The 25,221-nt window shown below is 46.5% G+C and overlaps 1 protein-coding gene across 1 annotated transcript in view; it reads left to right on the forward strand.

The window, feature by feature from the left end:
• EHD2 (EH domain containing 2) overlaps positions 1 to 25,221 on the forward strand; it is a 37,792-nt gene that overhangs the window by 3,299 nt on the left and 9,272 nt on the right. Inside the window, 4 exon segments of the mRNA XM_087728423.1 lie at positions 3,691 to 3,788; positions 20,273 to 20,523; positions 20,525 to 20,608; positions 20,610 to 20,687. Of these exon segments, the coding sequence (XP_087584549.1) occupies positions 3,691 to 3,788; positions 20,273 to 20,523; positions 20,525 to 20,608; positions 20,610 to 20,687 (511 nt within the window).

Raw genomic sequence — 25,221 nt, forward strand, 5'->3', positions numbered from 1 at the left:
TAAGGTACAACACTTAATGATAGTCACAGGGTACAAATAAGCAATCAGGAAACAATCAATATCCATACAAACCGTAAGGATACAAGCCACAAAGTTACAGTCCTGCAGTCATAAGTGGGAGGAGATGGGGGATAGGAACGATGAGAAGACTAATAGTAATAATAATGGAGCCTCAGTGAATAGTTTGACAGTGGTGAAGGAATTATTTGTTTAGCAAAGTGATGGCGTCTGGGGAAAAAAACTGTCCTGGTGTCTAGTTGTTCTGATGTGCAGTGCCTTATAGCCTCGTTTTGATGGAAGGAGTTGAAACAATTTATGTCCAGGATATGAGGGGGTCTGTAGATATTTTCACAGCCCTCTTTTTGACCCGTGCAGTGAACAGGTCCTCAATGGAGGGGAAGTTGGCATTCCTTGTTTTTCCTGCAGTTCTAATTATCCTCTGAAGTCCATGTCGGTCTTGTTGGGTTGCAGAGCCAAACCAGACAGTGATGGAGGTGCTAGATTTACACACTTTTTTTTAAAAAAAAAAGCAGATTAATTAACAACGTGCAGATCCCTTACACTGACGTGGATAAACTTTCCTGATGAACTTCTCCCTCTGATAGAGGAAAAAGGGCTGGCCAAAATATATATATACTGGGAGTTTGGTCTGTGATATCTTCTCGCTGCTTCTGAAACAACGAGAAATCAGAATCGGAATTGTTATCCTGCTACTGCTGGGCTCAAGGAACTGCAGGCCCCGGTGCCAAAATTCCTGGGAGGCTTCAGCCCTGCTAATAAAGAAAGAACAGCTGCTTGTGGGGTAACGGAGGAAGAGGAGGAGGAGGAGGAGGAGGGTGGCTCCTTTCCAAAATGCAGAACTGAGATCCATCTCAGCTGCCGAGGTAGCGCTGTCAAAGGGCAGGAAAGCCAAAACTGCCCAGATGCTACAAATAAATAGAAATAACAGTGCTGGAAGGGACCTTGGAGGTCTTCTAATCCAACCCTCTGCTCAGGCAAGGAACATACACCATTTCAAACAAGTGTTGTGCAATCATCATCATCATCTTCTTTTAACGACCCCAAAATCCCTTGCGGGGAAGAGTCTGGGCAATTGAATGGATCTAGCAGAGTGTTTTACTGGCTGGATGCCTTTCCCTGTCGCCAATGCGGAGTTTTGTTCAGCAGAGATATTCTCACTGTGAGAACCCGGAGAGAGAAATATCTGCCTCTACCTAGGATCAAACGCACAGCCTCCTGATTGTGAGGCGAGAGCTTCACCTCTAGGCCACCGCACCACTCCTGAATCCAACCTCTTAAAAACCTCCACTGCTGGAGCATTCGCAACTTCTGGTGGCAAGTCATTCCACTGGTGAATTGTTCTCACTGCCAGGAAATTTCTCCTTAATTCTAGGTTGCTTCTCTCCTTCGTTAGTTTCCACTCATTGCTTCTTGTCCTGCCTTCAGGGGCTTTGGACAATAGCTTGACCTCCCCCTCTTCTTTGTGGCAACCCCTCAAATGCAGATAGTCCTCAACCTACGACCACAATTGAGCCCAAAATTTTCTGCTGCTAAGTGGGACATTGGTTCAGTGAGTTTTGCTCCATTTTACGGCCTTTCTTGCCTGATTTGTTCTAACTTGATTATGCCTCCTCCTCCTCTTTTATTCCAACTTGGAAAATAATTCCATATGGGATTGTCATTATAATAATGTTTGCTGGTGTGTTTATCGCATGCATACCCTGCATCCCAATCCCAGGGGGCTGCTGACGGTTTTAGAGCAATACACAGACGACTAAAACAGCCACCCTCCCGTTAAAAATAGAATTCTTTAAAAACAGATTTATTTCTCCGTTAAGACAATTGATATGGCCACCCAAAATCACTCACGGTGACTCTGAGCTGCTTACAACGATAACCCCACCACCACCACAAAAAGCAATGCACCCCCTCCCCACCATCCTGGTGACAACAATCAGACTATCCACTTGATGGGAGGGGTCCATCTCACTCTGGGGACCCCAGGCCCGTTGGCAGAACCATGTCTTCAGGATTTTGCAAAAGAAAAGGGGGGCAATCTTGGGATGAAGTCTGTCTGTCTGTCTGTCTATCATCTATCTCTATCTCTCATCTATCTATCGATCTCTATCTATCTATCTATCTCATCTATCTATCTCATCTATCTATCTATCTATCTATCTCTCATCTATCTATCTATCTATCTATCTAAATATCTATCTATCTATCTATCTATCTATCTACCTACCTACCTACCTACCTACCTACCTACCTACCTACCTACCTCTATCTCTATCTCTATCTCTATCATCTATTTATATCTATCTATCTATCTATCTATCTATCTATCTATCTATCTATCTATCTATCTACCTACCTACCTACCTACCTACCTACCTACCTACCTACCTCTATCTCTATCTCTATCTCTATCTCTATCATCTATTTATATCTATCTATCTATCTATCTATCTATCTATCTATCTATCTATCTATCTATCTATCTACCTACCTACCTACCTACCTACCTACCTACCTACCTACCTCTATCTCTATCTCTATCTCTATCTCTATCTCTATCTCTATCATCTATTTATATCTATCTATCTATCTATCTATCTATCTATCTATCTATCTATCTATCTATCTATCTATCTATCTATCTACCTACCTACCTACCTACCTACCTACCTACCTACCTACCTCTATCTCTATCTCTATCTCTATCTCTATCATCTATTTATATCTCTATCTCTATCATCTATTTATATCTATCTATCTATCTATCTATCTATCTATCTATCTATCTATCTATCTCCCTATCTGCACCTCTCTCTCTCTTTCTCTCTCTCATCTATCTATCTATCATTATCTCATCTATGTCTCTATCTATGTCTCTATCTATGTCTCTATCTATCTATGTCTCTATCTATCTATCTATCTATCTATCTATCTATCTATCTATCTATCTATCTATCATCTTATTATCAAAATTGTACGCCGCCCTTCTCGTCAAAGATGACTCTAGAGCAGGGTGTCAAACTCAATTTCATTGAGGGCTGCAGCAGGGTTGTATTTGACCAATGGGGAGGGGATGAGGGGGGGGAAGTGTGGCCAGGATGGGCGTGGCCAGCATAACATCACTTTTGTTGGGAAGGCGCCTGTGATGGTCTGAGGGCTCTGCCAGCAAAAATGGGCTCCCAAGCTCCGTTTCCGGCTGGGTGGCCTCCTGCAAACCTTCCGCCAGCAAAAACGGAGCTCAGGGGGCCGCAGGTGACCCTCCCGAGCTCCGTTTTCGCTGGCAGAGGCACCAGGGGCCAGTCTTTGGCTGTTTTGCAGGGTGTCCCCGTGGGCCAGGTCTAAGCACTCTATGGCCTGGAGGCCTTGAATATAGCAGTAGCAATAGCAGTAGACTTATATACCGCTTCATAGGGCTTTCAGCCCTCTCTAAGCGGTTTAAAGAGAGTCAGCATATTGCCCCCAACAATCTGGGCCCTCATTTTACCCACCTCGGAAGGATGGAAGGCTGAGTCAACCCTGAGCCGGTGAGATTTGAACCGCTGACCTGCTGATCTAGCAGTAGCCTGCAGTGCTGCATTTAACCACTGCGCCACCTTGGCTCTCCTTGAATAAAACCACCTTGAATAAAACCGAACAAATAGAATTTCATTCCATTCTTTTCTTTCTCTACAGGTTTATGTGCGCCCACTTGCCCAACCAGGTCCTCGAAAGCATCAGCCTCATTGACACGCCGGGCATCTTGTCGGGAGCTAAGCAGCGGGTCAGCCGAGGTAAGGTAGAAGGCGGGGGGGGGAGCCTGCCTTTTCTTCACCCTTGGAGACAGGGCTGGGGTTCAAAGCCAACCCAGGGGCCTCCCGTTCAGGGCTGGGACGTCTGTGGCCCTCAAGGTGGTTTAGAACTGCAGCTCCTGTCATTCCCAACTCTTGACTTACATAGTCGTAAATGATTTTGACCAGGATTTGGCTGGCTATGTAAGCCAGAGTCCGTCCATGATGAATTAGAAGCAGAATTACATCTGGTTGTATTCATTTTCTGCATGTATATCCTCATCTCCTCTTCCTCCTTCTCCTCTTCCTCCTTCTCATTCTAATTCTCCTCCTTCATACCTTTCTCCTTCTTTTTTCTCCTCCTCCTTCTTCTCTTTCTCCTTTCTCCTCCTTTTTTCTCTTCCTTCTCCCCCACTCTTCTTCGTCTTCCCTTTCTCCTTCTTTCTCCTCCTCTTTCCTCCTCCCTCTCCTCCTCCCCCTCTTCCCCCTTCTCATTCTCTGTCTTCTCCTTCTTCCCTTTCTCCTTTCTCCTTCTTTCTCCTCCTCTTTCCTCCTCCCTCTCCTCCTCCTCCTCCTCCTGTTCCTCCTCCCTCTTCTCTTTCTCCTTCTCTTTCCCTTTCTCCTTCTTCTTTCTTCTCCTTCTTTTTCCATTTCTCATTTCTCCTTTTTTTTTCTTCCTCCTCTCCCTATCTTCTCCTTCCCCTTCTTCCCTTTCTCCTTTCTCCTTCTTTCTCCTCCTCTTTCCTCCTCCCTCTACTCCTCCTCCTCCTGTTCCTCCTCCCTCTTCCCTTTCTCCTTCTTTCTTCTCCTTCTTTTTCCATTTCTCATTTCTCCTTTTTTTTCTTCCTCCCCCCCTATCTTCTCCTTCCCCTTCTTCCCTTTCTCCTTTCTCCTTCTTTCTCCTCCTCTTTCCTCCTCCCTCTCCTCCTCCTCCTCCTGTTCCTCCTCCCTCTTCCCTTTCTCCTTCTTCTTTCTCCTCCTTCTTTTTCCATTTCTCATTTCTCCTTTTTTTTCTTCTTCCTCCCACTCTCTTCTCCTTCCCCTTCTTCCCTTTCTCCTTTTTTCTCCTCCTCCTCCTCCTCCTCCTCCTCCTCCTCCTCCTCCTCCTCCTCCTCCTCCTCCTCTCTAACTTCAGAGTGCAGAACCAGTTAACTTTTCCAGAACTTCAACTCACAGCGAGCCGGGCTAATGTTGAGGGGATGTTCCGAGTTGTAGTATAACTCAGTATCTGGGTGGTCCTTGGTCCTTGGACAAAATCCCTGGGCTTCAGAAGCTTCACAACCCATCCACCCTGCAAATATGTTTGGCCTCCTCTCCTTCTCCGCTGATTCACACATATCTAGAGGGCTCTTGACATCTCTCGGAATGTGAATGGTCCACCTCAGAGCCACCTTTCTCTCTGGATTCCCTTGCTCCTCCTTGCACATTCCGTTCCCACTCAAAGCAGCCTTTGCAGCAGCTTCATTCCCACCTTTACCAAATATTTCCTTCGATGTGTGATTTTTATTTTTTTTTAATGCCTGGAAGCAGGGGTCTCACACGCACACGCTTTCCAATTTCGGAAAGCTTTCAGGCACCACAGATAACCACTCTAGTCCAGTGGCTGCCACCCACTGCCAGAGCAGAGGTGGTGCAGTGGGTAGAGTGCAGTACTGCAGGCCACTTCAGCTGACTGCTAGTTCGGCAGTTCGGCGGTTCAAATCTCACCGGCTCAGGGTTGACTCAGCCTTCCATCCTTCCGAGGTGGGTAAAATGAGGACCCGGATTGTTGTTGGGGGCAATATGCTGACTCTGTAAACCGCTTAGAGAGGGCTGAAAGCCCTATGAAGCGGTATATAAGTCTAACTGCTGTTGCTATTGCTAACCTGTTTTTGGCCATGCCCCACCTAAGCATCTCTGAAACCCTGATGTTTCCCCCCTTCCCCCCACCCCGTGACGTATAATTCCTACTTTACTCAAAAAGTGAACTCTACTTAGGCGGAGGAAGCCTAAATGGCCATTAACTTGGTTTAAACAAGGTTCAAATTGATCCCATTAAAAATCAAATTGCACACCACCACCACCACCCTGTGGGCCCCACGTTGAGAACCACTGCTGACTATCTATTTTAGCATTGGCAGAAGTTTCTAGAAATGGCAAGGAAGTGGTGGTGGGAAAACACCGAATCTGCTCCATTGCTGCCTGCTGCAGTGCAGATGAGGAGAGTCTGGAGGGGAAAACCTTGCAAATTTAATCGGTTGATCCCTCTCTAGTTCTTTATATGAGCCGAGGTGGCGCAGTGGTTAGAGTGCAGTACTGCAGGCCACTTCAGCTGACTGCTATCTGCAGTTTGGAGGTTCAAATCTCACCGCCTCAAGTTTGACTCAGCCTTCCATCCTTCCGAGGTGGGTGAAATGAGGACCCAGACTGTGGGGGGTGATATGCTGACTCTGTAAACCGCTTAGAGAGGGCTGAAAGCCCTATGAAGCGGTATATAAGTCTAACTGCTATTGCTATTGAGCCAGAGGTTGGACTAGAAGACCTTCAAAGGTCCCCTCCAGCTCGATTCTGATGAATCAAAAGACCTTCACAAGCCCTGCCAGCTTATAACTTTTTTTTTTCTTTCATTTTTTAATTTCAGGGCTGCACTGGGCTTCGCATTGGTTATGCTTAGAGCAACAGGGGAAAAAAACAACAATAGTGAACTGAGCGGTGAGCCAGAAATGTACTTCTAAATGGTAGAAATTCTAGTTAGGGCAGAAATGAAAGTAGTAGGGTTTGGAAGGTGGTGGGGCCACACCCCGCTTTTCTTCCGAAATGCCTGGAGACTAGTTACTGAGATCGGAGTGAGCACCCGGCCCTGAGGCTGGCCTCGTCTGCGGGGAATGTGTGCGGTTTCCACAGCCTGCACTTTTGGCAGGCTTCCACTTTTATCCTTGCGCCTCCAGGAAGCTACCAGATGGCTGCGGAGGATGGAAAGAAACAGTAATAGAGACACCAGCTTGTTCCAACCGCCTGGAATTTTGGATTTATGGAGGTTCTCAGCTATCCAGCTCATGGTTGTCCCAAAGGTGCTTTTTTCTTTTTCAAGAGGCAAAACTGGACTTTTTGATTTTTTTCACCCTGAGCCGAAGAAGCTTCTGGGATGAGAAGCGAAACCTCTTCAAAGAAAAAACAGAAAGTCCCGTTGCCTCTTGAAAGAAAAGCACCTTCAGGTCTTTTAGATGTGTTAAGCTACGGTTCCCAAAAGTCGCAGCCAACTTTGGGATGGCGGATGGGAGCTCTGCTCAACAATAGCAATAGCAGTTAGACTTATATACCGCTTCATAGGCTTTCAGCCCTCTCTAAGCGGTTTACAGAGTCAGCATATCGCCCCCACAATCTGGGTCCTCATTTCACCCACCTTGGAAGGATGGAAGGCTGAGTCAACCTTGAGCCGGTGAGATTTGAACCACCGAACTGCAGATAGCAGTCAGCTGAGTGGCCTGCAGTACTGCACCCTAACCACTGCGCCACCTCGGCAACAACAATGGTTGGAGCAGAGGGATGGGATGGGATGGAAATGGAACACGCAAACATGAAAAAGAGACACAAAGGCACTCTTAGCCGTCATGTCTGTCCTTGGAGACTCTGGAAAGAGTGCAGAGAAGAGCAAGAAAGAGGATTAGGGGACTGGAGGCTACAACATAGGAAGAACGGTTGCAGGAACTGGGTATGTCTAGTTTAATGGAAAGAAGGACCAGGGGAGACAGGATAGCAGTCTTCCAATATCTCAGGGGTTGCCCCAAAGAAGAGGGAGTCCAAGGCACCTGAGGGCAGAACAAGAAGCAATGGGTGGAAACTAATCAAGGAGAGAAGCAACTTAGAACTGAGGAGGAATTTCCTGACAGTGAGAACAATTAATCAGTGGAACAGAAGTTGCCTCCAGAAGTTGTGAATGCTCCAACACTGGAAGTCTTTAAGAAGATGTTGGATAGCCATTTATCTGAAGTGGTGTAGGGTTTCCTGCCTAGGCAGGGGGTTGGACTAGAGGACCTCCAAGGTCCCTTCCAACTCTGTTATTCTAACTTTTATCTTTGCCAACCATTCCTGGTACCCTCCCCAGTCTCTACACAATTTTCCCCCATCTATTGATAAACCTCCTTCTGTCACCTATATTTTTAATGTATTTCCTGCCTTTATTATGTTTATAAAAATTCCAAGGCGGTGAACACATACAATGCTCTTTCCTCCTCTTATTTCCCCACCCTGTGAGGTCATTGGACGGAGAGAGAGTGATTGGCTCAAAGTTGCTCAGCTAGATTTTGTGACTAAGGTGGAAGTAATACTCACTATCTCTCTGTGATTGGCCCAAAGTCACCGAGCCAGCTTTCATGTCTATGGTGGGACTAGAACTCCCTGGCTCCTGGTGATTGGCCCAAAGTCACCGAGCAAGCTGTCATGTCTATGGTGGGACTAGAACTCCCTGGCTCCTGGTGATTGGCCCAAAGTCACCGAGCAAGCTTTCATGTCTATGGTGGGACTAGAACTCCCTGGCTCCTGGTGATTGGCCCAAAGTCACCCAGCCAATTTTCATGCCTAAGGCAAGATTAGAACTCACCATCTCCTGGTGATTGGCCCAAAATCACCCAACCACTTTCATGCCTAAAGTGGGACTAGAACTCCCTGTCTCCTAGCTTCACCACTAGACCTCTGTCCTAAGTGCTCTTGTAAACCTATATCCACTATTCATTTCTGATTTTTCTCAGATGACTGTTTGGGTAATTCACAAACCCAGGAGACACTTAAAAGAATACTTTTAAGTATTCTTCTTGCCATCCTTGGCATACGACCCGTGTAAAAGACGTTTAACATCCCAACACAGCTACAACACTGTATTATATTTCTCTTAAAATATCTTAGCCCTCCTCCAAAGCTGAAGTTAAAAAACCAAAGAAACGGGACAATTGAAAGAGCAGCTGATGTAAAGATTAGGCTGAATGTTTACTCAGCTCTGATTTATGCACAGTTACGGTTCCCCCCTGCCCCCCCTGGCAAATCTATTGCCCCAAGCACAATGTAAACGAAAAGAGAACAAATCACTGCATTCAATGGATTCCGTTAATGCGATAAACGTGCACACCGTGACGTGCTTAAACAAGTAAACATTTCATTTTTAGCTTATTCTCGCTTGCTTCCATGAATTTTTTTTCCCCCCAGACGGGGTGACCCCGCCCATAACTCTTGGCAGGCGAAAAACCTGAAATGGCCACGGCTAGAACGTAGGTGTACTTGTTCAATCCACTTCAAAGCTTAAATGCCCCTTAAAAAGATGGAAGAAAAAGAGGGAGGGTCTTCTACACCTATGGAGAATGCAGGACTTTCTCTCCTGCTCCGGGAATTGTTGGGTTTTCTCTGGCAAACCAGAATACAAAACCCAGAAATTCCATGTGATGTTGAAAGTTGCATGAAGAGAGGGATACAGTCAAGATCAAGGAAGATACTAATACCACTCTATAAAGCCTTAGTAAGGCCACACCTAGAGTATTGCATCCAGTTTTGGTCACCACACTATAAAAGAGATGTTGAGACTCTAGAAAGAGTGAAGAAAAGAGCAACCAGGATGATGAGGGAATTGGAGGATAAAACATATGATGAACAGTTGCAGGAATTGGGCATGGCCGGTCTAGTGAAGAGAAGGACCAGGGGAGACAGGAGAGCATCTGTGGAAGGATGGATGGATGTAGACAGAGATAATAGAGATAGATAGATAGATAGATAGATAGATAGATAGATAGATAGATAGATAGATAGATAGATAGATAGATAGAGGTAGGGAGGTAGACAGAGAGATAATAGAAATAGATAGATAGATAGATAGATAGATAGATGGATGGATGGATGGATGGATGGATGGATGGATGGATGGATGGATGGATGGATGGAGGTAGACAGAGATAATAGAGATAGATAGATAGATAGATAGATAGATAGATAGATAGATAGATAGATAGATAGATAGATCACAGATAGATAGATCACAGATAGATAGATAGATAGATCACAGATAGATAGATAGATAGATAGATAGATAGATAGATCACAGATAGATAGATAGATAGATAGATAGATAGATAGATAGATCACAGATAGATAGATAGATAGATAGATAGATAGATAGATAGATCACAGATAGATAGATAGATAGATCACAGATAGATAGATAGATAGATAGATAGATAGATAGATAGATAGATCACAGATAGATAGATAGATAGATAGATAGATAGATAGATAGATAGATAGATAGATAGATCACAGATAGATAGATAGATAGATAGATAGATAGATCACAGATAGATAGATGATAGATAGATAGATAGATAGATAGATAGATAGATAGATAGATGATTGATAGATAGATAGATAGATAGATCATAGATAGATAGATAGATAGATAGATAGATAGATAGATAGATAGATCATAGATAGATAGATAGATAGATAGATAGATAGATAGATAGATCATAGATAGACAGACAGACAGACAGACAGACAGACAGACAGACAGATAGATTTAAGCAGGCTGTTTGGGGCCTGAGGACTCCTGACTGGTGCATTATCGGTTTTTATTTCTTTATTAAATAATACAATAGCAGAGTTGGAAGGGACCTTGGAGGTCTTCTAGTCCAGCCCCCTGCTCAGGCTGAAAGAGACCCTGTCACATTTCCTTAATTCCACGTTGCTTCTTTCCTTGGTTAGTTTTCCATCCGTTGCTTCTTGCCTTGCCTTTCTGCCAGGAGATTCCGGGGGAGAAGCTGCCCTGGGCAACGAAGCCAACAAATTCTACCCTAGTTCCCTCCGTGAGGACAACATGGGATATTTCTGACACTCCCTCGGAGGTTCACATTCCTCTACTCCCCCCTCCGCTCCTTGGAGCCACAAGTTCCCTCTCTGGCAGCGCTGGGTGGGATTGGAGTGTTCCACTCTCGCCTCTCCTAGGAAGCCCCATAGAGACGCTTATCTCCAGAGTTCGGGCTGAAGTATGCGGAGAATCTGGATGTGCCCCACCTTAGGCTCCAGAAGCAGGGAAGGCCCTCTCTCGCCCTTCCATTTCGGTCTTGTTTATCCAGACTGCTTGCCAGGAATTTGCATCCTCACGGCCGAGAGTTTTCCCTGGCTTCCTTGGCAAGAGGCAAGTCCCTTCTGTCTTCGCTGGTATTCAAGAGCAGCCCCCTCTATCAAACAGGCGTCCTCCGTAGGTGCCAGGATAGACAGACAGACAGACAGAGAGAGAGAGAGAGAGAGAGAGAGAGAGAGAGAGAGAGAGAGAGAGAGAGAGAGATAAAGATATAGAGATAGATAGATAGATAGATAGATAGATAGATAGATAGATAGATAGATAGATAGATAGATAGATAGAGATTAGAGATTAGAGATTAGAGATTATATAGAGATAGAGATAGAGATAGAGATAGAGATAGAGATAGAGATAGAGATAGAGATAGAGATAGAGATAGAGATAGAGATAGAGATAGATAGATAGATATAGATTAGATATAGATATAGATTGTCCACTCTCTCTCTCCTCTCTCTCTCCTCTCTCTCCTCTCCATCTCTCTCTTCTCTCCATCTCTCCTCTCCATCTCTCCTCTCTCTCTCTCCATCTCTCCTCTCCATCTCTCTCTCCTCTCTTTCTCTCCTCTCTCTCTCTCCATCTCTCTCTCCTCTCTCTCTCATCTCTCTCTCTCCATCTCTCTCTCTCTCTCTCTCCGTCTCTCTCTCCTCTCCATCTCTCTCTCCTCTGTCTCTCTCCTCTCTCTCTGTCTCTCCTCTCCATCTCTCTCTCTCTGTGTCTCTCCTCTCCATCTCTCTCTCTCTCTCCTCTCTCTCTCTCTCTCTCCTCTCCATCTCTCTCTCTCTCTCCTCTCTCTCTCTCTCTCTCCTCTCCATCTCTCTCTCCTCTCCATCTCTCTCTCTCCCTCCCTCCTTCTATGCAATACTTCACACAAATAAAGTAACCCACTAGTATTTTTACTGCACAATTCCACGGAGCTGCACCCTCTGTGCTCTGTAGAAGAGAATTAATTCCTTCCTGCTCACCTCGCCGCGCCTTCGTCTCCCACTATGGATTAAAATCTTACTGTCTGCCAAGGAAGCATCAAAGGCCTGGCACAGGTCTGCCAGCCTGGGCCTGCCTGGCCACCGCCCTGCTTATGGTCTCCTTCACCTGCACGGTGACGGAACCAGGCACGGGCTTCCTAAGTCAAGGACCAATCCCTTGGGCGAGTCGACACATGCCGGATTCCCCTTCGCCCGCCCATCGGCCCCAAGCCTTGTCGTCTCCGTCCAACTCTTTGCCTGCACAGAAAAAACTCCAATGCCATTTGAGGACGTGCGGCTGATGTGTTCACACCCGCACGACCGGCTCAAATTGGGCACATCCTTGATCTCTCAGGCTTTACCTGCTGAATTTGGGACTTGGCTTCTGCGGTGGGTTGGTGCTCGCCCATCCTTCTGCAGGGCAGGGCCCAAACAATTGCTGTATATTCCTTTGTTGGCAAATGAGAGCCTCGTTTTTGTTTTTGTTTTTCTTATTACGTTTCCTATTGCAAAGGAATTCGCCACCCGGCTTCTCTCCTAAGCGAGGTGAGATCTGTTTCACCTTTTGTACATGTCCATTAATCTTCTGCCTTTCCCAACTTCGCTCTGCTTATCACCTGAACGCACCCTGCAGCCTGGAACTTCCTTTGCATATTATTTGGCATCAAGTATTTCCTTTCTAAATCAAGTAGGAAATCCAGAATAGTTCGATCAGTTGAGGGATCAGGCCCAGGGGTCCCAATAAAGACCCATCCTTTTACAATGCATTGGTTTCGTGGTGAAGACACCTGGCTAGAAAGCTGGAGAGACAGGGAGTTCTAGTCCCACGTTAGGCATGGAAGCTGACTGGGTGACTTTGAGCCAATCACTAGGAGACTAGTGAGTTCTAGTCTCTCCCAGGCATGGAAGCTGACTGGGTGACTTTGAGCCAATCACTAGGAGGCAGTGAGTTCTAGTCCCTCCTCAGGCATGGAAGCTGGCTGGGTGACTTTGAGCCAATCACTAGGAAACTAGTGAGTTCTAGTCTCTCTCAGGCATGGAAGCTGACGGGGTGACTTTGAGCCAATCATTAGGGGACAGTGAGTTCTAGTCCCTCTCAGGCATGGAAGCTGACCGGATGACTTTGAGCCAATCACTAGGAGGCAGTGAGTTATAGTCCCTTCTTAGGCATGGAAGCTGACTGGGTGACTTTGAGCCAATCACTAGGAGACAGTGAGTTCTAATCCCACGTTGGGCATGGAAGCTGACTGGGTGACTTTGAGCCAATCACTAGGAGGCAGTGAGTTCTAGTCCCTCTCAGGCATGGAAGCTGACTGGGTGACTGAGCCAATCACTAGGAGACTAGTGAGTTCTAGTCCCTCTCGGGCATGGAAGCTGGCTGGGTGACTTTGAGCCAATCACTAGGAGACAGTGAGTTCTAGTTCCATGTTAGGCATGGAAGCTGGCTGGGTTACTTTGAGCCAATCACTAGGAGACTAGTGAGTTCTAGTCCCTCTCGGGCATGGAAGCTGACTGGGTGACCTTGGGCCAATCACTAGGAGGTTAGTGAGTTATAGTCCCTTCTTAGGCATGGAAGCTGAGTGGGTGTCTTTGAGCCAATCACTAGGGGACAGTGAGTTCTAGTCCCTCTCAGGCATGGAAGCTGACTGGGTGACTTTGAGCCAATCACTAGGAGACAGTGAGTTCTAGTCCCACGTTGGGCATGGAAGCTGACTGGGTGACTTTGAGCCAATCACTAGGAGACAGTGAGTTCTAGTCCCACGTTGGGCATGGAAGCTGACTGGGTGACTTTGAGCCAATCAGTAGGAGGCAGTGAGTTCTAGTCCCACGTTGGGCATGGAAGCTGACTGGGTGACTTTGAGCCAATCAGTAGGAGGCAGTGAGTTCTAGTCCCACGTTGGGCATGGAAGCTGACTGGGTGACTTTGAGCCAATCAGTAGGAGGCAGTGAGTTCTAGTCCCACGTTGGGCATGGAAGCTGACTGGGTGACTTTGATCCAATCACTAGGAGACTAGTGAGTTCTAGTCCCTCTCAGGCATGGAAGCTGACTGGTGTCTTTGAGCCAATCACTAGGGGACAGTGAGTTCTAGTCCCTCTCAGGCATGGAAGCTGACTGGGTGACTTTGGGCCAATCACTAGGAGACGATGAGTTCTAGTCCCATCTTAGACTTGGAAGCCTGGAGGGTGACTTTGGCCCAGTCATTCTTACACACACTAGTGACATTTGTGCACGGATTTCAACTTGGGAGACATTGAAGCACAAATGTCAGCGTTGCAGAAATCAGGAGGAATCTCTTTGGCCCCGTCATTTCTTCATAGTTGGCCTTGCCATTCTTTTTCTTTTTTAAAAAATTCACCTCTGTCTTTTTATAAACCAGCTGTGTCCTATTATAAACTTTGTAACTGGCCTCAGCCAGTCCTGATGTGCTTGGCCAGTCTTTGTTGATAAATTGTGGCACAAAGTTCTACTCTTACATACAATTCCCGTATGTTCTGTTTTTTTCTTTTTGGCCCCTAAATATTTTCATCTCGTGGGAGTAAGTTTTTTTCTTTCTTTAAGACTAAGTATTTTTCCTCCATTTCGAAACATTACAGAAAACTTTCTAGCATTCGTTTAGTGCAGTGTTTCTCAACCTTGGCCACTTGAAGATGTCCGGACTTCAACTCCCAGAATTCCCCAGCCAGCAAATGCTGGCTGGGGAATTCTGGGAGTTGAAATCCGGACATCTTCAAGTGGCCAAGGTTGAGAAACACTGGTTTAGTGACTGAAGTTACAACAGCACTGAAAAAAAGTGACTTATATGACCATTTTTCACGCTTACGACCGTTGCACCTGGTCACGTGATCGTCAAAATTCGGAAGCTTGGCAAATGACTCGTATTTATGACAGTTGCAGGGAACCGGGCGGGGTGGGTCACATGATTCCTTTTTCCAACCCTTCTGTCAATAGGGGAAGCCAGATTCACTTAACGACCGTGTCACTCACTTAACAACTGCAGCGACGGTGGCAAAGATGGAAGGCTGAGTCAACCTTGAGCCTGGTGGGCTTCGATCCGCCAAACGGCCGGCAGCCAGAGATCAGCAGAAAGCAGCCTGCAGTACCCCACTCTAACCACTCTAGCCGCCGCGGCTCAAACTGGGGCCAAACTCACTTAACAACAGCCAGCCACTGAAATGTTGGGCTCAATTCTGGTCATGAGTCAAGGACGATCTGTATTTTGCCCATTTTGCCCCCTCCTCTTCCTCTTATATGAGGGAAGAAAATGTAAAAAAAAAAAAAAGCATTTTCCAGCGTACGATCCCCCCAAATCTTTCTGCTTCGTGCAGCTTGAACCGAGCCTAAAAACTTTCTGCCCCCCCCCCCCGGAGGACTGGCATTGGTGTGGGTTAGCCCCCCACTTGAGTGTGGGAAATGCGAATTCTGATGCCGAACAAGCCCGAAGTTTCCTTTGGAAACGTGCCACCTGCAAGGAATGTTAAAACAATATCCTTGCGTACTTAAGAGATTTGCGTACACGTTTTTAAAAGCCGAAAGGAAACGACGACAAAGGCTGAGTGACCGTACTTTCCATTTCCGGCAGGGTCCCCTGGTCCAGAAATGTTGATTTACGAAATGCCCAGCTCCAACCTTCTTGGAAACTATCATTTTCATCCCTAAGATCCTTTTCCTCCCCTCTGGGTTCCAGCAGAATGAGTCAAGCTGGGTTTATCTTTTGAGCAGTAAGGGGACAACACACACACCCAGAGCGGTTCCTTTAACCTCTCAATCAATCAATCAATCAATCAATCAATCGGAACAGAGCTCGAAGGGACCTTGGAGGTCATCTAGTCCAGCCTCAGAGACCCCCATACAATTTGAGACAAGTGCCTTGTCCAGGCTCCTCTTTAACGCCCGATGGAGCGCATCCACGATTTCTGGAAGCAAGCTGTTCCGTTGAGTCGTTGCTTTCCACCCAATTCTTCCTTAGCTCTAAGTTGCTTCTCTCTTTGATTAGTTTCCACCCGTTGCTTCTCGTCCTGTCCCTCAGGTGCTTTGGAGAATAGGCTGACCCTCCCCCCCTCCTCTTTGTGGCAACCCCTCAAATATCGGAGCAATGCTATGATGTCACTCTTAGTCCTTTATTTCCTCACTCCTGATCTCCTCTTAACAGGGTTTTCCTGGAGTAGATTTTACAGGAGTCTCCAATCTTGTCTCTTTTGTTTTATTAAAAGTTTTAATAAGTTTTACAATTATATACCTTTCCCCTTCCCCCCACAATCCCACATCCCCTCCCACCCTCCCCCCCCAACCCCCCAGAGCAAATACAGGGTATAAACATTTAGCAATCATACACTAAAGTAAACCAACTAACTTTAGCATCGTCCCTTCACTTGTGCTTCAACTCCCCTTTTGTAAAGCTAACTTTGGATAAGATTTGACATTCCTTGCCCATTCATTCATAAGCTAACTGAAATTTCTTAGTCCCATATTTATTTTGAATGTAATCAATCCATCTTCTCCATTCCAACTTGTATTTCTCGTCTGAGTGGTCCTTAAGGTATGCTGATGTTTTAGCCATCTCTGCTAAGTTTGTTACTTTTTTTAAAAAAAATTATTTTATTTTAGAAATATACTTTTTTTATTTTCCACCTTCATAACATATAATCACATGTATACTATTACATAGCCAATATCCTATTGTATTAAGTAGTAATTACATCAGTTCCTCTTGTCATCAACGCCCAGAAAGATAAAAACCCATTATTAGCTCTTCTGCTCTCCATACACCTCTTTCTTCTGCCTCTCTCCTACCTCCTTTCTTCCCTCCATCATCCTTTTCTACTCTACTTCCCCTTCCTTTCTCCTTCTCCTCTCTCTTCATTCCACTCCTCCTTATCCTCCTCATCTTCCCCCCTTACCCTCTCCTATCTCTCTCTTCCCATCTTTCTTCTCCTTTCTGTTTCCCACTCTTCCTCTCATTGGTGTATTTCCGCTTCCATACTACTCTACTTCCCCTTCCTTTCTCCTTCTCCTCTCTCCCCTTACCACTCCTCCTTATGCACCTCATCTCCCCCCTTCACCCTCTCTCCTATCCCTCTCTTCCTATCTTTCTTCTCTCCTCTACTTCCGACTCTTCTACATCCTGTCTTCCTTCCATCATTTTCTACTCTACTTCCCCTTCCTTTCTCTTTCTCCTCTCTCTTCATTCCACTCCTCCTTATCCTCCTCATCTTCCCCTCTCACCCTCTCTCCTGTCCCTCTCTTCCTATCTTTCTTCTCTCCTCTGTTTCCCACTCTTCCTCTCATTGGTGTATTTCAGCTTCTGAGCAAACTCCAGTATATGTTGATGGTATTTATGCTTCCATATCAATATACTTAACATATCTTAGTTTTAAAGTAACGTTTGTTACTTTTAACGTCCATTCTTGAATAGTAGGCAATTCTTCCTTCTTCCAGTACTTGTCCCTCTTCATGTGGTCATGGGGTGGAGGTTGGGGCCCCGTTGCACCGTGATCCGGAACCCACCACTGTATCATCCCCCCCCCCTACTCCTTCTTTTCTCTAAACTGGCCACAGTCTTCTTCAAAACCTCCACCGTTGGAGCTCCCACAACTTCTGAAGGCAAGCCATCGCGCCGGGTCGATTGTCCTCCCTCTTCGGAAGTTTCTCCTTCATTTCCAGAGAGTTTCTGCGTCTCAAATCTTGCCAAGGCGAAGAATTCAGTTTCTTCCCTCTGGAGCCAAACACATGCCATGATTTAGGTGACCTCTATGGACCTCGTCTTCCCTTTCGGGCCGAGAATCCTTTTGGTGGAGCGAGATAAGGCTGCCTGGCCAACCCCGTCCCCTTCCCCCCCTCTCCCCCTTATTTAGATCTCCCATCTTTATGAGTTTTTCTTTCACCGGTCGGAACAATGAGGCCCTTGGCTCAAACTTTCCTATGGAAGGAGTCGGCTTCCTTTTTTGGTGCTGTAAAACGGGCCCTCTGAACCTCAGCTGCCAAGAGGCCGACAGAGGACGGGGGGGGGGCGGGGTTGGTGGCTCGGCTCCAGCGGGAAGCTTGTTTAGATCCGACGGAGGGAGGGAGAGAGCCAAGAGTCCTCCAGTCCATGGAAAAATCTGCTTCATGGGACAGGAAGGGGGTATCCAGGTTGGGGCGAAGGGGAAGGAACTGCACCAAAACACGTCTTGCTGGCTGTTTTTCTCTCTCTCTTTTTTTTCCTCTTTGCTCTGTCTAAACAAAAGTCGGCTCTGGGTTTTTTTTTTTTTTTTTTTAAACAGACCGGGGAGAGTATAGAATAGAATAACAAGGTGGGAGCAGTGGTTAAATGCAGCACTGCAGGCCACTTCAGCTGACTGCAGTTCTGCAGTTCAGCGGTTCAAATCTCACCGGCTCAGGGTTGACTCAGCCTTCCATCCTTCCGAGGTGGGTAAAAATGAGGACCCGGATTGTTGTTGGGGGCAATATACTGACTCTGTAAACCGCTTAGAGAGGGCTGAAAGCCCTATGAAGCGGTATATAAGTCCAACTGCTATTGCTAAGAAGAGTTGGAAGGGACCTCGCAGGTCATCTAGTCCAACCCTCCGCCCAAAGCAGGAGACCCTGCACCCATTTCGGACAGATTTATTGAATGTATTTATTTATTCATTTCATCAAGCATGCCTTAGATCAGTGTTTCTCAACCTTGGCAACTTGAAGATGTCTGGACTTCAAGTCCCAGAATTCCCCAGCCAGCGAATGCTGGCTGGGGAACTCTGGGACTTGAAGTCCGGACATCTTCAAGTTGCCAAGGTTGAGAAACACTGCCTTAGATAACAGATATAAGCGCAGACGTGATTGTGAATACATGAAATGGACATGAATACAAGGGAATATTAGGACAGGGACGGTAGGCACGCTGGTGTGCTTATGCGCGCCCCTTAAAGACCTCTGAGGAACGGGGTAAGACCGACAGTAGACAGTCTAAGGTTAAAGTTTTGGGGTTTGGAGAAAAAAATCCCACAATATCAGGAGGTGCCTTCCAACTGTGTTGCTGAAGTCGTATTTCCTGCAATCAAGTTTGGAGCAGATGGCAATCCAGTCTCTTCTTGAAAGCTTCCAGGGATGAAGCTCCCACAACTTCCGAAGGCAACTTCTGTTCCATGGCTTGATTTCTCTTACGGTCAGGAAATTCTCCTTATTTCCAGGTTGAATCTCTCCTTGATCAGTTTCCATCCATTATTCTTTTTCTGGCTTTTGGGTGCCTTGGAGAATAGCTTGACCTCTTTCTCCTCTCTGTAGCAGCCCCTGAGATATTGGAAGGCTGCTATCCTGTCTCCCCTAGTCCTTCTCCTCACTAGACTAGCCATGTCCAGTTCCTGCAACCATTCATTGTATATTTTAACCTCCATCCCTCTAATCATCCTGGTTGCTCTTCTCTGCACTCTTTCTAGAGTCTCAACATCTTTTTTGATAGTGTGACGCAGAGGTGGGTTGCTGCTGGCATTACTGACAGTTTAGTGTTTGTGGAATTTTGCGGAATTCCGGGACTTGAAGTCTACAAGTCTCAAAGGAATTCTGGTACTTGAAGTCTACGAGTCTCAAAAGGAATTATGGGACTTGAAGTCTACAAGTCTCAAAGGAATTCTGGGACTTGAAGTCTACAAGTCTCAAAGGAATTCTGGGACTTGAAGTCTACAAGTCTCAAAGGAATTCTGGGACTTGAAGTCTACAAGTCTCAAAGGAATTCTGGGACTTGAAGTCTACGAGTCTCAAAAGGAATTCTGGGAGTTGAAGTCCACGAGCCTCAAAGGAATTCTGGGACTTGAAGTCTACGAGTCTCAAAGGAATTCTGGGACTTGAAGTCTACAAGTCTCAAAGGAATTCTGGGACTTGAAGTCTACGAGTCTCAAAGGGAATTCTGGGAGTTGTAGTCCACAAGTCTCAAAGGAATTCTGGGAGTTGAAGTCTACGAGTCTCAAAGGAATTCTGGGAGTTGAAGTCCACGAGTCTCAAAGGAATTCTGGGGACTTGAAGTCTACAAGTCTCAAAGGAATTCTGGGACTTGAAGTCTACAAGTCTCAAAAGGAATTCTGGGACTTGAAGTCTACAAGTCTCAAAGGAATTCTGGGACTTGAAGTCTACAAGTCTCAAAGGAATTCTGGGAGTTGAAGTCCACGAGTCTCAAAGGAATTCTGGGACTTGAAGTCTACGAGTCTCAAAAGGAATTCTGGGACTTGAAGTCTACAAGTCTCAAAAGGAATTCTGGGACTTGAAGTCCACCAGTCTCAAAGGAATTCTGGGAGTTGAAGTCCACCACTCTCAAAGTTGCCAAAGTTGTAGGCCCCTCCTCCCGTAGAGAGCCCTAGGCTTCCAGAGATGAGAAAAGGAGGAGATAAATGTGTTGTGCTTTGAACGGGTGTAGAAAATGACCTCTTATTCCACAAGGCTCTTCTTTCCTCCACAGGTTACGACTTCCCAGCTGTGCTCCAGTGGTTTGCCGAGCGCGTGGACCTCATCATCCTCCTCTTTGACGCCCACAAGCTGGAGATCTCCGACGAGTTCTCCGAGGCCATCCGGGCCCTCAAGGGCAACGAGGACAAGATCCGGGTGGTCCTGAACAAGGCCGACATGGTGGAGACACAGCAGCTGATGCGGGTCTACGGCGCCCTGATGTGGTCGCTGGGCAAAGTGTTCAACACCCCTGAAGTGCTGCGTGGTCTACATCGGGTCCTTCTGGTCGGAGCCCCTGATGATCTCCGACAACCGACGGCTCTTTGAGCTGGAGGAGCAGGACTTGTTCACGGGACATCCAGAACCTGCCCCGGAATTCTGCCCTGAGGAAGCTCAATGACCTGGTTAAGAGAGCCCGATTGGTCAGGGTAAGTGGCTGGGGAGGGGGAAAAGGCAGGAAGGGGAAAGGGAGAAGCTAAAGAACAAGGAAGGGAAAAGGCAGGAAGGAAAAAGGCAGGAAGGGAGAAGGCAGAGAAGAGGCAGGAAGGAAAAAGGGAGAAGCTGAAAGAAGGAAGGAAAAAGGCAGGAAGGAAAAAGGCAGGAAGGAAAAAGCTAAAAGAAGGAAGAGAAAAGGCAGGAAGGAAAAAGGGAGAAGCTGAAAGAAGGAAGGAAAAAGGCAGGAAGGGAGAAGGAAGAGAAGAGGCAGGAAGGAAAAAGGGAGAAGCTGAAAGAAGGAAGGAAAAAGGCAGGAAGGAAAAAGGCAGGAAGAGAGAAGGAAGAGAAGAGGCAGGAAGGAAAAAGGGAGAAGCTGAAAGAAGGAAGGAAAAAGGGAGAAGCTGAAAGAAGGGAGGAAAAAGGCAGGAAGGGGAAAAAAGACAGGAAGAAGCTAAAAGGAGGAAGGAAAAAGGAAGGAAAAAGCTAAAAGAAAGGGGAAAAAAGGTGGAAGAAATCAGTGACTCAGGGATGTCTGAGTCATCCAGCCACTATTTCAGCGAGACGGTTAGCGACACAGACCCGACGTCGTTAAGAACATACAGGTAGTCCTCGACTTACAACCTCAGTTAGGAGCAGAATGTCCATCGCTAAGCAGGGTGGGTGTTCCGTGAGTTGAGACTGATTTTATGACCCTTTTTTAAGCCCCCGTGCCCAGAGAGAGAAAAAAACTGCCTCCCCTCAGGATCGAACTCACGGCCTCTTGATTGCGAGGCCAGAAGATCCCCCTCTCGGCCACCTGGGCACCACTCCTTTAGCCCACGAAGGCTTCCCTTGTAGTGGTGAATCTTCTGCTGAATCCTTCTTGACCACGGGCGGAAGATTGGCATTCCAATGGAAGCGGAGGGTAAAATACATCCTGGGCACTAAGGAAAATGTTCCTTCAGCCTGCAGGAAATAAAGAGAGCCAAGGTGGCGCAGTGGTTAAATGCAGCACTGCAGGCTGCTGCTAGATCAGCAGTTCAGCGGTTCAAATCTCACCGGCTCAGGGTTGACTCAACCTTCCATCCTTCCGAGGTGGGTAAATGAGGACCCAGATTGTTGTTGGGGCAATATGCTGACTCTCTGTAAACCGCTTAGAGAGGGCTGAAAGCCCTATGAAGCGGTATATAAGTCTACTGCTATTGCTATTAAAGAAAGAGGAAGAAAGGAGAGGCCGTCAGTCACAGTGACAGGAAAACAAGGACATTCGCTTAAGGAGGGGAAAAAGGAGGAGAGCATGTAGCCCTTAAGACTTATATACCGCTTCACAGGGCTTTTAGAGACCCCTCTAAGCGGTTTGCAGAGCCAGCCTCTTGCCCCCAACAATCTGGGTCTTCATTTGACCCACCTCGGAAGGATGGAAGGCCGAGTCCACCTGGAGCCAGTCAGGATCGAACTGCTGGCAGTGGGCAGAGTTAGTTTGCAATGCTGCACTTTAACTACTGCACACCATGGAAGGGAGGGAGGGAGGGAGGGAGGGAGGGAGGGAGGAAGGAAGGAAGGAAGGAAGGAAGGAAGGAAGGAAGGAAGGAAGGAAGGAAGGAAGGAAGGAAGGAAGGAGGGGCTTTACAGCCCTCTCAGCTTAGAGTCAGCCCCTTGCCCCCAACAATCTGGGTCCTCATTTGACCGACCTCGGATGGACGGAAGGCTGAGTCAACCTTGAGCCAGTCTGGATCGAACTGCTGGCAGTGGGCAGAGTTAGTATGCAATGCTGCACTTTAACTACTGCACACCATGGAAGGGAGGGAGGGAGGGAGGGAGGGAGGGAGGGAGGGAGGGAGGAAGGAAGGAAGGAAGGAAGGAAGGAAGGAAGGAAGGAAGGAAGGAAGGAAGGAAGGAAGGAAGGAAGGGCTTTACAGCCCTCTCAGCTTAGAGTCAGCCTCTTGCCCCCAACAATCTGGGTCCTCGTTTGACCGACCTCGGATGGACGGAAGGCTGAGTCAACCTTGAGCAATCAATATCGAACTACTGGCAGTCGGTGGAGTTAGCCTGCAATGCTGCAGTCTAACCACTGGGCACCATGGAAGGGAGGGAGAGAGGGAGGGAAGGAAGGAAGGAAGAAAATGAAGAGCAATGGTACTTAGTACTATTACTCGTACTTAGTACTAGTACACTGCTTCCTAGTGCTTTACAGCCCTCGCACACGTCGCCTTCTCCGCCTGCGCACCGCCTTCTGTGCCTACGCAGAAGGTCGCGCATTATGTCAGGGTGGGTGGGCAGAGCCTCCAACAGCAGAATACCCCCACTGACCCCCAGGGGCTCCTTCCCTTAAACCTCTCCCCTCCCTGGATAGGGGGCCTCCCTCCTTCCCCTTGGAGAAGGCTGTTGCCGGGGTCCCAGCATTTAATGCTGCTTTTCCTGTTGTCCACAATGGCTACATCCCACAAAGGAAGTCGGCATTGTGTTGCAAAGGACAATCTGTTTATGGGCCCCTTTTCCCTATTTCCCATACTCTCTCTCTCTCTCTTTCTCCCCCCTTTCTTTCTTCTCTCTCTCTCTCCTCTCTCTTCCTCTCTTTCTTTCTTCTCTCCCTCTCTCTCTCTCCCTCTTTCTCCCCCCTTTCTTTCTTCTCTCTCTCTCTCTCCTCTCTCTTCCTCTCTTTCTTTCTTCTCTCCCTCTCTCTCTCTCCCTCTTTCTCCCCCCTTTCTTTCTTCTCTCTCTCTCCTCTCTCTTCCTCTCTTTCTTTCTTCTCTCCCCCTCTCTCTCTCCCTCTTTCTCCCCCTTTCTTTCTTCTCTCTCTCTCTCCTCTCTCTTCCTCTCTTTCTTTCTTCTCTCCCTCTCTCTCTCTCCCTCTTTCTCCCCCTTTCTTTCTTCTCTCTCTCTCTCCTCTCTCTTCCTCTCTTTCTTTCTTCTCTCCCTCTCTCTCTCTCCCTTTCTCCCCCCTTTCTTTCTTCTCTCTCTCTCTCCCCTCTCTTCCTCTCTTTCTTTCTTCTTTCCCTCTCTCTCTCTCTCCCTCTTTCTCCCCCCTCTCTCTTTCTTTCTTCTCTTTCTCCCCCTCTTCTCTCTCTCATTCTTCTTTCTTCTCTTTCTCTCTGAGTGGTGGGATCCTGCCGATTAACAACTGGTGGGCCAATCTGATTGTCAGAACGAACTGGTTCACGCTCAGCTGATCGTCGGAGCTATCGTTCACTTGAACCACTCCAAACCGCCTGAATCCCACCCAATCTCTCTTTTTTCTTCTCTTTCTCTCTCTTTCTTCTCTCTCTCTCTTTTTTTTCTTTCTTTCTTCTCTCTCTCTCTTTCTCTTTCTTCTCTCTTTTTTCTTTCTTTCTTCTCTCTCTTTTTCTTTCTTTCTTCTCTCTTTCTTTTTCTTCTCTCGCTTTCTTTTTTCTTTCTTTTTTTCTTTCTTTTTTCTTTCTTTTTTCTTTCTTTTTTCTTTCTTTTTTCTTCCTTTTTCTTTTTCTTTCTTCTTCTCTCTCTTTTTCTTTCTTTTCTTCTCTCTTTCTTTTTTCTTTCTTCTCTCTCTCTTTTTCTTTCTTTCTTCTCTCTCCTCTTTCTTTTTCTTCTCTCTCTTTCTTTTTTCTTTCTTTCTTTTTTCTTTCTTTCTTCTCTCCTCTCTCTCTCTCTTTGTCTCCCTCCCTCCTTCTCTCCCTTCTGCTCTGGTTTTTCCAATTAAGTGTTTCTAATGAGGTTGCACCTTCTGTAGCCCTGATTAAAAGAATGACTGTTCTTTGGTCATTCCTGGAAAAGGAGCCAAGGAAGGAATAGAGGAAAAAATATTACGCACAAAGTTTGGTCCTTAAGTCGCATCATTTCCTAGCTGTGACATCCGTCTTTCTTGCAAAGAGTCCATCGCTTTTGTCTCCGCTAAGGGACCTATTGTGACCAGCTAATTATGAATGGGAGCCAGCTTAGAAATAAAACGTTTGACCTGGTTCTCCATGGCAGAATCATAGAAAACTTTCCTAGAATGAGGCATCTTCAGGATTTCAACCCTGATTTAGAGGTGCTGGATCATTATTTTTTTTCAAACTAGGCAATTTTAAGAGGGCTTAAAATTTTGGAGTTGAAGTCTAATCATTTTAAAGTTGCATGACTGGGGAATTCTGGGCATTGAAATCCACCCATCTTAAAATTACAAGAAACTAAAGTTGCATGACTGGGGAATTCTGGGCATTGAAATCCACCCATCTTAAAATTACAAGAAAACTAGGGAATTCTGGGAGTTGAAGTCTAATCATTTTAAAGTTGCATGACTGGGGAATTCTGGGCATTGAAATCCACCCATCTTAAAATTACATGAAAACTAGGGAATTCTGGGAGTTGAAGTCTAATCATCTTAAAGTTGCATGATGACTGTGGAATTCTGGGCATTGAAATCCACCCATCTTAAAATTGCATGAAAACTAGGGAATCCTGGGAGTTGGAGTCCACCCATCTTAAAGTTGAATGATAACTGGAGAATTCTGGGAGTTGAAGTCTAATCATCTTAAAGTTGCATGCTGGTTAGGGAATTCTAGGAATTGAAGCCAACACCTCTTAAGTTGC

Source organism: Thamnophis sirtalis, unplaced genomic scaffold (assembly GCF_051295495.1).
Source record: "Thamnophis sirtalis isolate CommonGarterSnake01/CBP01778 unplaced genomic scaffold, rThaSir2_p1.2 scaffold_13, whole genome shotgun sequence".
NCBI lineage: Eukaryota > Metazoa > Chordata > Lepidosauria > Squamata > Natricidae > Thamnophis > Thamnophis sirtalis.